The following is a 12965-nucleotide window of genomic DNA, read 5'->3' as shown; positions in this document are numbered from 1 at the left end:
GGAGAGAAAGCACCAAGAAGCAGGACTTGGCTGTGTGGTTCAGGGACTTGTTTGTGGGTTTCTTTTATCATCGTATCTCTTGTTAATTAATGGATAAACTAATTGTGTGGGGGTAGATGGGGGTGAGGGCTGGATCATGAACCATGGTGCACAGGTGGGGTCAGAGACTAACTCCTGGAGTCGGTTCTCTCCTTACCACGCGGATTCCAGGTATTGAACTCAGGTCATCAGGCCTGGTGGCAAATACCTTGAGCTGCTGAGCCATCTCCGCAGCCCCTCCTGTTAACCCTTTACCGTCGATATTGCGTGTGGGGCATAAAGGGCCATCAGCCGAATGTAACCTGAACCGATCTGTCCTTTCAACAGAAGGAGGACTTGCCGGACCCGAACGCAGCAGACCTGTATGAGTTCTGTTTCAGCGACTTCCCGGTTACAGAGCACGAGTTGGTTAAATGCGGACTGCGGCTGTTTTTTGAGATAAATGCGGTGGAGAAATTCAAAGTACCAGTAGAGGTCAGGAGGCATTTTGCTTGAAAAGCGGTTTCATTCTGTTGTGGTACCTCACTGATGTTTTCTACAGTTCCAAAGATTAGCTCAAGTTAGGATTTCAAATTGTCATTAACTTTGAGAATGCACCAGCTTAAACTCTGTCAACAGGACCAATGCACCTTTTTAGATAAGCATGCCCCAGGCCTCCTACCCTTTAGAATTCTGTTCTAAAGTCTGAACAGTGTTGTTGTCTTTGGGTAACAGGTTCTTACGAGGTGGATGTACACAGTGCGGAAAGGGTACCGCCCTGTCACCTACCACAACTGGCGGCACGGATTCAATGTGGGGCAGACCATGTTCACTTTGCTGATGGTAGGTACTAATGCTGGAAGCCACGGAAAGGGTTTGCAACTCTGAATAGTTGCCACTTGAGAAATGAGGAGAAGTGGCTATGACTTGTTGTGTCAGAGCTATCATTTGACATTCACGGACAGGATCCCACAGACCCACACCCTTCTGCGGCTGCTGCCAGAAATGCGGGTCTCCCTGGGCACTCCGGCTAGATTGCCAACCAGAAATTCATATGCCTACCATTTTAAAGGAAAACCCAGATATGTCTTAGGTTTTGAAACTGCCTGGGATGACACAAGACTCACTAAATACAAAACTAATCTTTGGTGGAAACATGGTGAACCATCCCCACCCCACCCCAGGCCCTGCCCCCCCCCCCACCTCCCTTGCAGTGAGACTGGGCTATGCTGGGTATAAGATGTATTGACCGCTATAAATGTGTATTCACCCGTCTTTCTAGACAGGGAGACTAAAGAAATACTACACAGACCTTGAAGCGTTTGCCATGCTCGCTGCTGCCTTCTGCCACGACATCGACCACAGAGGCACCAATAATCTGTACCAAATGAAGTAAGTGAACGGGTGCACTGTGGTGGCCTGTGCTGAGGGATGCTAGAAGATGCCTGGGGAGGAAGACAGATCTCCCCTGTCCTCCACGATCCACAGTCCAGTCACTTCCTCCACCTCATTTATGGTCTCAGGACTATTCTGTCCCTCCTGAGCTATCCTGCTATAGCATCTGCTCTTTCCCATCGTGCTCGCCTGCCTCATTCCCTTCTGCTTCCACTTCTGAGGTGCCCCAGCTTTGTTCATGTGACTTTGATTAATCAGAGTATTGAATTCACGCATTAATCTTAGGCTTACACTAGTGTCTACCCAGGGAACGCTCTCCTGCTCAGGCTAAAAACCTTGTCATTTGGGGCTTGTAATCCTTCACTTCCTGGCCCTTTGGTTCCGCCATGCCCCCTCTCAGCTGCTCTTCCAGCTCAGCATCATGCCATCTCCTTCTCTGGTCCCGAGGAAGGAAGTGTAACGATGCAGGTGCAGACTCATGTCAGACAGATTTAGATTTACCAGTCATCTACTTTCTAAGCCCTGATTTCCTCATCTAGACAATAGGAATTATAATAATGACGTGCAGCTGCAAAGATTAGATAGAATCATGCATATAAAATCCTCACACACATATCACCCTCAGTTCTAACACATGATCCATCATCCTCCAGCGGTAGTAAAGTGTTCCAGGGATGATAGACTTTGGTGTGTGGGTTTGTGGGATCCAACTACTTCCTGGTTGAAAAACCTTAGGCAACTCACTTATTTGGAGACTCAGTTTCTTAACTTGAAAATGGGTATAACTCGCCGGGCGGTGGTGGCGCACGCCTTTAATCCCAGCACTCGGGAGGCAGAGCCAGGCGGATCTCTGTGAGTTCGAGGCCAGCCTGGGCTACCAAGTGAGTCCCAGGAAAGGCGCAAAGCTACACAGAGAAACCCTGTCTCGAAAAACCAAAAAAAAAAAAAAAACCAAAAAAAAAAAAAAAAAAAAAGAAAATGGGTATAACATTGCCCTGTCAAAGATTGTTGTGGGAGTCAAGTGAGATTACTTCTATGAAACCTGTGTGCCAGGGACTTCAGATAAAGGCACTCTGTGAATGAAAAGCACATTCTGAACAGTCTCTTCCCACTCTGAACAGCTGTACTGTCAACCTTCATCTTGAAAGAAACATCTCCACTAAAGCTCTTTCCCAGGACATCACCATCGTTATGTCCTCACTAAGGCAAGAGTCCTGGGGGAATCGATGCAGACCTCTCATTCTGCTCCAAAGAAACTAAGACTTACTGGGCATCTTTTTCACTTACTTTTCTTTCTTTTGTTCTTTCTTTCTTTCTTTTTCCAAGATAGTGTTGCTCTATAAAGCTAACCTCAACCTTATCCTCTTCCCACCTCAGTTGGGATTGCAGCTGTGTACCGCCAAGCCTGGTGTGTTGAACACCTCCTGTGTGCTGGAGGCTGATCTAAGCACGTGGTAGGCCTTGTCTCATTTCACCTCCCACTGCCTCACGTTATCTCCCTCTCTCACGGATGAGTAAACAGACTCAGAAAGATGAAATCAGACTTGTCTTAGGTTATAGTCAGCAGCAGAGCTGGATGAGGCACCTTCTTGCCTGTGGGCTTTCAGGAAGGATGGAGACGCATCCCGGACCTCACATTGGCCTGGTAGCTAATCTGTTGGTCTTTTACAGCCCTTTCTCTTCTGCGAATTGGACAGAAGGAATGTGTGGTGACAGAAGGGTTTCTTGACATCAGTCAGGCTGGGGTCAACCCATCTTCTTCATCCTCGGCACAGGTTGAGTTCCACTGTTCCTGGAATCAAATGCAGTCTCAAATTGCCCTTCAAAAAAACCAAAACAACAACAACAACAACAAAAACCCTCAGTGAGCCCTTTTGTGTACTCCTGATGCATTGGAAGAATTGCTCAGGATTCCTCAGAGATTCTGCTCCGTTGGCAAATGCAGTCACTGCAAAGGTTGTCTAAGACCGAACTGTTCTTCTCACTCTGATGGCAGCAGGAAGATCCCCTGCAGAGTGAACAGAAGCTGTTGGGACACAGGGGACACTTCCTGGCTTGACCCTGCACCTCCGGTCTTATCACTTGCCTCCAGGATGTCTGACCCCCTTATCTCTCAGACTCTGCCCTCTGACAGCCCCTGAGATCTCCCAGCTTCACGTTTTTGATGATTCCACCAAGTTCCTGTGTACTCTTTGCTCACTTAGTTTTCTCGGCCGGTTGGTTTGTTTCGTCCTGTCCGTGTTTGTAGATTCCTTTCCTCTCTCGTCCCCTTTGCTCTCTTATTTCTTAATTCTCTGATATTTCTGTCTCCTTGGACAAATGCAGCGACTATCAAAAAAAATTAAGAATTACAGATTTCCCTTTCATTTCCGCCGTACATCTTCCTGTGTTTTGCAGTCTGCACTGATTATTTTCCATAATGGAGGATCCATCCTCTCACAAGGCAGAGCCTCCCTCTGTTCTGGTGTGATTCTAACGATAGACTGCTATCTTTGATATTGAACTGAAATTGGTCTTCCTATACATAATTTCTATTTTTCCTAGTTTGGGCCTCTGGACCTTCAGGAATAAGTATTGTCCCTCCTTCATGTATTAAAAAAATTATAACATCTTTCTTACCAAAATATTTCCTTTCCAGGCTGAACACACTAATGTTTTGAACACTTTGAGGAGTTTGCCTAGTAGGAACAGGGTCTTGCTATATAGTACAAGCAGACTCAAACTCATGATCCTCTTGCCTCAGTTTCCTTCATGCTGGGATTATAGGCATGTATCACACCACCCAGCTTGAGCTACTCTTTAAACAATAGTCCCCACCAAATAGTTTTGTTTATAATGATTCTCTGCATTCCAGTATTTTCATGTCATTTCAAAACTGTGGATCCCCAAATTTGGCATGGTAATCCAGACATGCCTTGAAGTACTTTATATTTCATCCTACTGAAATTTCATTTCCTGAAAGTTAGGGTTCTGCAAAACTGTTAAAATTACATTTATTGATGTGTGTGTGTGTGTGTGTGTGTGTGTGTGTGTGTGTGTGTGTGTGTGCGTGCTTGAGCACCACAGCACATATTTGGAGGTCAGAAGACAGCTTTTGGGAGCTAGTTCTCTTTTTCTGCCCTGTGGGTCCTGTGAGTATCAAACTCAGACTTGGTGGCAAGTACCTTGACCCACTGAACCATCTTACCAGCCCTTAATTCTTTAACCTACTCCTAATTGTAGCTTGGTATTCTTGTGGGACTCCCAACAATGGGAGGGTGTGTATATGTGTGGGAGGGGGGTGTCTCTGATTCTTTTGCCTACACTTAGGACCCTTTTCCTCCTACTGGGTTGCTCTATCCAGCTGGGATATGAGGGGTTTTGCCCAGTCTTATTGTATCTTGTTAGACCATGCTAGGTGGATATCCTTGGGAGGCCTGCTCTTTTTTTTTTTTTTTTTTTTTTTTGGAAACAGAGGAGGAGTTGATCTGGGGGAAAGGAAGTGGGAGAGACTGGGAGGAGTGGAGGGAGGTCAGGATGTAATGTATGAAAGAATAAAGGTAAAAAAAGAAAGGATGAAAGAAAGAGAGAGAGAGAAAGGGAGGAGGAAAGAAAGACAGACAGACAGACAGACCCATCTAAGTCATACTTTGTCAGACCATGATTTAAGATTTTTTTCCTCAGTTTCTTGTCATGTGGAAATCAGGTAGTTCTATTTCTACGATGGTCATTTGAGAATTGGTAGCATTGTGCTTCAGGACAGAGCTGAGGGCAAGTCTCCAGGTACATGACCAGAAAGATGCTTTAGGAAATCAATTGTGAGATAGTCAATGAAGTCACACTCCTGGGTACCATTCCAGCTATTTGAGTGAAAGCTGGGTGAACGCAATCCATATCCCAACATTCATGGAAGATTCCATGAAGAAGGCACCGTCCAAGCGGCTGGCTGAAATCGCCACCCCGCTGTCCCTAGGTTTCCACAGAAGAGCATCTCACATCATTGTCTCATCCTGAATCTTCTCTGAAGCTCTCAGTGATTATTTATAGGCAATCTGTTTGAGCCGCTACAGGACCAATCTTTCTGTTCCCTCATGCACAAATCACACCATTTTCTACTTCCTGAATTTCAAGATAAACTTGGTGTCCAGTTTTTGGTTACGAATTTCTCAGAATTTCCCAGAGAATATTGTAGATGGTCTCCCAAGGGCACGTATCCTCAGATATCGTCCGTGGGATGATCAGATGTCAGTCAACTGGGCTGAAACGCCACTCTTCAATTTCATCCTGTGTCACCCCTGTTGGAATTTTAATCTTCAAAGATTATTCTCAGGAAGATAAGGAAACCCAGTGGGTTAAATAACCAAACTGCACACATCACCTTTGTGATCCAAGCTTCTCTCTGGTCATTTTCTCCTGCACAGTTAGACAACATCAGTATGAACTGTATGTTTTTAACACTTCAAGCTCACTGTGGAGAATGTCCTAAAAATCAAGGATCATTTGTTGCATATCATGGTTGATGATCTTTAATCTCCTTTAACTAAAGGTAGTTTCTTCATCTTGTTGTGTGTCTCGGGATACCATTTTTGAAGAGTCTAGGCAAGTTATTCTCCGGCGCCCCTCTCCATCTGGATGTACTTAATGCTTCCTAATCACTAAACACGTCATAAGTATTTTTGGCAGTTCTTTCTACGTGCGCTGTGTCCTCTGGATATCGGTATAAGGAGGCCCAGGGTATCAATGTGTCCCATTATCTGAATTTTAAACTGCTTGTGGTTTAGATGGACATAATGCTGTCTGTCATTCGGTTATCTCTCTGTGTAGTGGAACATTCCCCAACCCTGTAACAGTAACACGTCAAGAGAATGAGTAAATATTTAGCTTTCCAATAACAAATTTGACCAATTTAAATTTTTAATAATTTTTATTAGTCCTTTTAAGTTTTTGTACATGTTTTAATCATATTTACCCTTCTTGTTCTGACTCTTCCCAGATCTATCCTTCTCCCCTTCCCATCCACCCAACTTTGTGTCTTCTTGCCCAGCAAAACCAATTGGAGCTGCCCAAATATTTTTCAATGTGTGGTCTTCCACGGAGCCCGATCTATTTATCAGGGGCCACACACTTAGAGGAAACGGACCCTTCCTTTTCACCGGAAGCTAACAATTGCCAATAGCTCTACAGTTAGGAGCGGGAATCTGTGTTCAACTTCCGCCCCATGCTGGGATTTGGTCTGGTTTGGGCTTGCATAGGTCTTGTGTGTGGTACCTTTCTCACTGTGTAAGTTCATACATGAGCCGCCCTGTTGTGTTAGAAGACACTGTTTCCTTGGAGTCATCCACTGCCTGTGGTCCTTACTCTGTCTGCCCCCTTTCAGACATCTGCTCCCTATTGCACAGTGATCCCCGAGCAGTGGATGGAGGCAGTACAGAATATGTATCCCATTTAGGGCTGAGTTTTCTGCAGTCTCTTAAAAGAATTCAACAATTTACTCTTCTAATTGAAACTGAACTTAAAAAGTAATCTCCAGTGCTGATATCCTGCAGATACTAAAGTATTTGTTTTAAATGATTGATTATAATATTGGTTACTGCACCCATTGGTGACTTGGCAATGTCTCCTCCCCACAAATTTCTGTTCTTTGCGATGCAAAATGAAAATTCTCTAAAGCCACCACCCATGATTCTGATGTTTTCCTTAGAAAGATTTGTTTGTATTTCCATGGAAAATCTTCCCCTAACCTGCAGAATTTTAGTCTCAACCTCTTGTCACTTTTTTTCTTTTACCTTTTTTCCTTTTTTCTTTTTTCTTTCTTTCCTTCTTTTTCTTTTCTTTTTTGGCTTTTGAGACAGGGGTTTTCTATGCAACAGCCTTGGCTGTTGTAGACCAGGCTAGCTTTGAACTTACAGAGATCCACCTGATTCTGCCTCCAGAGTGCTGGGATTAAAGGTGTACACCACCACTGCCCGGCTTCCTTTTACCTTTTGATATTCACTGTGTCTTTCCCTCCCAGCACAGGTGACATTGAAGAAAAATGGTGTCACAGAGTGGGGTCTTCACTCACATAGAGCTGTCTTTTAGCTCTTAGTGAATGGGCAATCTTACTCTTTTTTTTTTTTTTTTTTTTTTTTTTTTTAGGTTTTTTTCGAGACAGGGTTTCTCTGTGCAGCTTTGCGCCTTTCCTGGATCTTGCTCATCTAGACCAGGCCGGCCTTGAACTCACAAAGATCCACCTGCCTCTGCCTCCCAAGTGCTGGGATTAAAGGCGTGCGCCACCACCGCCCGGCCAATCTTACTCTTAAATGTATGCCATTGCCTTGGGGAAGAAAGGAATGGTGCTTTACACTGGCTTGTATTTGTTGTAGTGGGTAGCCATTCCAGCTTTGATCTGGAAGTTTCAACCCCCATTGAGACTTCGGCAACTGTCACGCCTACAAGGCGGGGCCAAGGGAGGCGCCTGGAGACCTGAGATCTGGATGGGCGGCGCCATTCCAATTTGTTTCCTGGAATTATTAATTAGTTGATTAATTAATTAATTGAGTTTGTGGTTTTTGAGACAGGGTCTTGCTATATAGCCCAGGCTGGCCTCAATCTGTAATCCTCCTGCCTCAGTCTTTTGGTTACAGGTTTGTGACCCCCCAGGCCCAGCTTGGAAACTCTCAATGGACACTGTCTATGCAGATAGTTCATGCCATTCCACAGCTGCTGAATGTTACATAAGTCATAGGACAGCACCACGTGTCCAGGGAACCTAAAGATTTTATTATAGATCAAACTTAATAGTTTAAATAGTTCAAATAATTCAGCCACTTAGACATTCCCTGCCCCCTTTATTTTTTACTTTTTGGAGACAGAGTCTCACTCTGTAACTCTGGCTGTCCTGAAATTCGTTATGTAGACCAGGCTGGCCTTGGACTCACAGAAAGCCATCTGCCTGCTTCCCAAGTGCTAGGATTAAAGGTGTATACCACCATGCCTGGCAAGTAACACCTTCTTACCTTCTAAATTAAAAATCATCTTTTCCAGTACTTGTATTTGGCCATTTCATAGACGTTGAGTAGGGAAAGAGACAAGATGTGAACAAGAATTCTGGAAGAGTGAAGATGCTATATTGGATGGATTTCTGTGTAATCTCTAAGCTGCTGAAGCTATGCTGTATCCTTTTCTTCCTAGGTCCACTTCTCCACTTGCAAAGCTTCATGGGACTTCTATTTTAGAGCGACATCACCTGGAATATAGCAAGACTCTCTTGCAGGATGAGGTACGGGAGTTTTCCTCGAAGGAAGCTTACAGGTTCTGGATCTAAGACTACCCCAAGTGCTTGGGTAAAAAATGGTCTTCAGTGATGACACTGGTGATGTGTGCCCTTATCCAAGGATAGCTTGCATGTCCCTGCCTCTGTGCCAGGGCAGAAGTTGCTATACTGCATCTAGGTTTTGAAATACCAAGCTGCAAGAAGTTAAGACCAAGAAGAAAAGAGGCACAAGAGTCACAGAATCTCTGGCCCATTGGTAAAGAATGTGAAAGGGCTTTGTGCACCCTGAGCATCTATTTATAAATGTAGAGGGGAATAACAGCTACGCAGACACTGTTTTTATTACTCATTCATGGGGCACACCCTGCAGAGTATGGTACGGACCTTGGAGAAAGTCAAGTGTAGCTAGAGAGTTTCTCTCCATCTCCCGCCAATCCCCGCCAGTCCTGGAGCCCACTTATAAAATAAACACACCAACTCTTATATTATTTAAACTGTTTGGCCATTAGCTCAGGCCTACCATTGTCTAGCTCTTACTCTTATACTAAGCCCATTTTTGTTAATCTATATGTCGCCGCATGTTCCGTGGCTTTACCTGTTGCCTCTACATGATGTTCCCTGGACGGCAGCCGGTGTCTCCCCTCCCTGTCTTTTTGTCTTTTCCTTTTTCCTCTCTGTTAGTCCCACTTATACTTCCTGCCTGGCTACTGGCCAATCAGTGTTTTATTTATCAAACAATCATCCACAGCAGTCAAGTTTTGGTAAGGTAGGCTCAGATAAAAATACTAGATAAAATCAAACAGCTTCCACAAGAGAGGCCCTGTACCAAGCTCTGTTCATGGGAGAAAAAGGGGAGGGGTCATGATGGCTTAGGCAGGAAGTGGTTTCCAGCCCCTTGAACCGGTAGGATTGGCACTCACTGTATACCACTAACCTTCCACAGGGAGAAGCTATGTGCTTCCCTTTACTAACTTCATTTTAGGGGTTTTCTGGGCAAGTGGAACAACTCAAAGGACTTGTCTTTAGAATGAAGGAAATCGTGTTTTACACAGACGGAGAACCTGCTTAGCATCACATGTTCACAGGAAAACCGCACTCTGGAGGATGGGCTTTTTTCTCAGCTTCTGTAATAAGGTCCTAATAAAGGCTGAGGAAGGAAATAGACCTGTTCCAGTCTAAAGATAGTACACAGTTCAGGGCATGGATGATACCCGTTTTGGGACAACGAAAAGAAAGGGTAGCTGAAAGGGATTCTGGGAGATGAAAAATCTCCTGTCAATGCCTAGTTTGTCAGGAGCCTTTGTTTTACTGTGGAACAGTCTTCCTGGGGCAGTATTCCTGAAGAAGTATTTTCTGTGCATCCCTCTCCATACCACGGTGAGGCAAAGTAAATTCTAATCTGTCGGTCACACTTCGCCTGGTAAGGCAAATGTATTTAAAGAACTCCAGCCGAGTGTCCCACCACATGACTCAGAAGATGCCTAGTAGTTTACGTGTTTTCCCGTCTGGGTTTTGACAGTTTATAATAGAGGTGCACTCTTCTGTCTTTGTTTTTTTATGGTCTTTGTTTTGCAGTCTAACCTGGTATGGTGGCTAGTCTTGGTTGTCCTCTTGACACAGCTGGGGAGAAGGGGCCTCAACTGAGAAATCGCCTCCATCAGTTTAGCCTGTGGGCCCACTTGTGAGGCATGTTCTTGATTGTTAACTGATATAGGGTACCAGCCCACTGTGGGGCAGGTAGTACCACCCCTGGGCAGGTGGTCCTGAGTTGTACAAGAAAGTTCGCTGAGCGTGAGCCTGAGGACCAAGGCAGTAAGAAGTGTTCTTCCATGGGAGCGTGCCTCAAGCTCAGGCCTCAGGTTCCTGCTGTGGCTTCCCCCAGGGATGGGCTGTAGTCAGCTAGCTAAAACAAACCGCTTCCTCTCCATGTTGCTTTTGGTTACCAGTATCAGAGATGCAAACTAGAACACCTGGCTTTGATGGCTATGCAAATGATTATTATTCTTTCTAAAAAGGAATATTGCCTCTCAGTAATGTATACGGTCTTTTCAAGGACCTGTCTACAATGCGATTGAACCTCTAATTGCAGATGTTTAAAGCTTTGTCAATATGGTTGCTAGACAACACAATCACACAGCCTATTTATGAGCAGTCAAATTGACCACAACAAATTGACTCATAATATATGCCTATTATATTTTAGGAAAATAGTGCAGCTCTTTTTTTATTATTCTGTAAAGAAAATAAGCCCACTAAAAGTTTTCGTATTTTTAACAAGAGAAATCCTTGGAATTTATTCAGCAATCTTGGCTCTTGTGGGCATCACTCAGACATTTTGTTTTTCATATTGTAACACATTGAACTGAAATGTCCTCATTGCAAGTGTTACAGCTCCAGAGGGAAAGGTACCCTGACTTGTCAGGAAGTCAGGCTATACCTACAGCTGTGAAGGGAAGGTGTCCTGGATACCTACAGCTGTGAGGAGAAAGGTACCCTGACTTGTCAGGAAGTCAGGCTATACCTACAGCTGTGAAGGGAAGGTGTCCTGGATACCTACAGCTGTGAGGAGAAAGGTACCCTGACTTGTCAGGAAGTCAGGCTATACCTACAGCTGTGAAGGGAAGGTGTCCTGGATACCTACAGCTGTGAGGAGAAAGGTATCCTGACTTGTTGGTAAGTCAGGCTATACCTGAAGCTGGGGTCTGGGGAGGGGGAGAAGACGGTCTCCTCACAGGATGTGGCAATCCTGCTCCTCTCAGAAAGAGAGACACCTTACAGCTGAGCTCTGCTCTGCTCCCCTAAGGGAGTTTCCCAGCAGAGGTACCCATTTCATCCCAGCTCTGGCCCAAGATGTTACTTCTGCTTCACTCTGCTGAGGGGAAACCCCTGCAGAAATGTAGCAACCTGCTCCAGCTCCAGAGAAAAGTTGTTACTTCTGCTCTGCTCCGGACCGAGTTTCCCAGCGGAGGTGTCCTCTGCTTCTTCTGCTCTGCTCCGGAAGGGAGCTTCCCAGCAGAGATTCTGCTCCTTTGAGCTGGCAAAAGACCTTCACCCAAAACTCCTTCAAGAGAATTATTTGGAAAGGAGGAATCAGGAGAGTAGCTGCCTCTGCCAGGGTGGAGGAGGACAGTGGCCAACTGAACAGTTGGAGGAGCTTGTATAGGGCTTCTTAGAGGCGGAGTTTTTCTAGGGAGACGATTTTCCGGGTAGCGGGGTAGAATTGGTCAGATTTTGATCCTCCTGAGCTTGGACAAGCTCAGATTGGCTAGATTTTGTGCTCAGGGGTTGGTTGCTTTCATGTTCTGTTGGTCAGGGGCAGATTTGGCTCTGGTTTCAGGGTCACGGTGGGTTTCTTTGGCTGGCCCTTTCACCCTACACTTATCTGTCCTAGAATTTGACACATAGGACTGACTGTATTCCAAACCAGACAGAAGTCAGCTTGTGACCTGAGTGAATAGGTTGTGATATTGTTAGTCAAATTTATAAGAACACACACACACACACACACACACACACACACACACACACACACACCAGCTAAGCAGTTAGGGGCTGGCCTGGCTAGAACTGGCCTCGAGACTGGCCTCCTGCCTTGTTTTGGCATACCTGCCTCTTTATATAATGTTTTCAGAACAATGTGCAGGGATAGGGAGATGACGAAGTAGTACTTGCTTATATATTTTAAGAATTAATAACTTAGGAATAAAAATTCAAGTATTAGGTGAAATATGGAGGAAAACTACAAATGGAAATGATGGCATTCAAATTCTACCACCCAGCAATGGGCATTCCATTAATACTGGATGAACTTCGCTGCTGTAGCATGGTGGCATGGTGGAATGCCTGTAACCCCCACACTTAGGAGGGAGAGGGAGAAGGATAAGGAATCCAAGGTCATTCTTGGATACATAGCCTGGGCTACATGAGACCATGCCTTAAAAGAAAACAAAACACACAGACAAAACCCACAATGGACCTGGACTGAGATGCCCAGTGGAGTCATTGTGAACAGTCCCAAGGAGGAATATGATTTTAATCCAGACAGTTTTTTTTTCCTGTAATCTGGGAGTTTACTGGGCACCGCTTGACTCTGCCCATCTAAAAACACTGACTATAGTTGCAACAATGAACTCAATGTTTTAATAAACAAATGATAGATCCCTGTCTACTGGTTACATATGTCTTTCAAAGTGCTAGTTCTTGTTCCAGATGATATAAAAAGATGGCCTCTACAAAAACTTGTCATGTCTAGAGCTTGAGTTCTTGGACAAAACCTCAAAAGCCTTCTGGAATGACACCGACAGCCAGATTTGGTTTA

The 12965-nt window shown here is 44.8% G+C and overlaps 1 protein-coding gene across 1 annotated transcript in view; it reads left to right on the top strand.

Moving 5' to 3' along the window:
- Positions 1–12965, top strand: part of LOC128124527 (free fatty acid receptor 4) — a 92508-nt gene that overhangs the window by 65692 nt on the left and 13851 nt on the right. The window contains exons 13-16 of the mRNA XM_052760931.1: positions 367–513; positions 754–861; positions 1301–1410; positions 8566–8653. Of these exons, the coding sequence (XP_052616891.1) occupies positions 367–513; positions 754–861; positions 1301–1410; positions 8566–8653 (453 nt within the window). The remainder of the gene's footprint in view (positions 1–366; positions 514–753; positions 862–1300; positions 1411–8565; positions 8654–12965) is intronic.

The sequence above is a fragment of the Peromyscus californicus genome, unplaced genomic scaffold (assembly GCF_007827085.1).
Source record: "Peromyscus californicus insignis strain IS unplaced genomic scaffold, ASM782708v3 Scaffold_4__1_contigs__length_199733344, whole genome shotgun sequence".
Taxonomy (NCBI): domain Eukaryota; kingdom Metazoa; phylum Chordata; class Mammalia; order Rodentia; family Cricetidae; genus Peromyscus; species Peromyscus californicus.
Note: the sequence above shows the minus strand (reverse complement) of the source record. Positions and strands in the feature narration are given on the sequence as shown.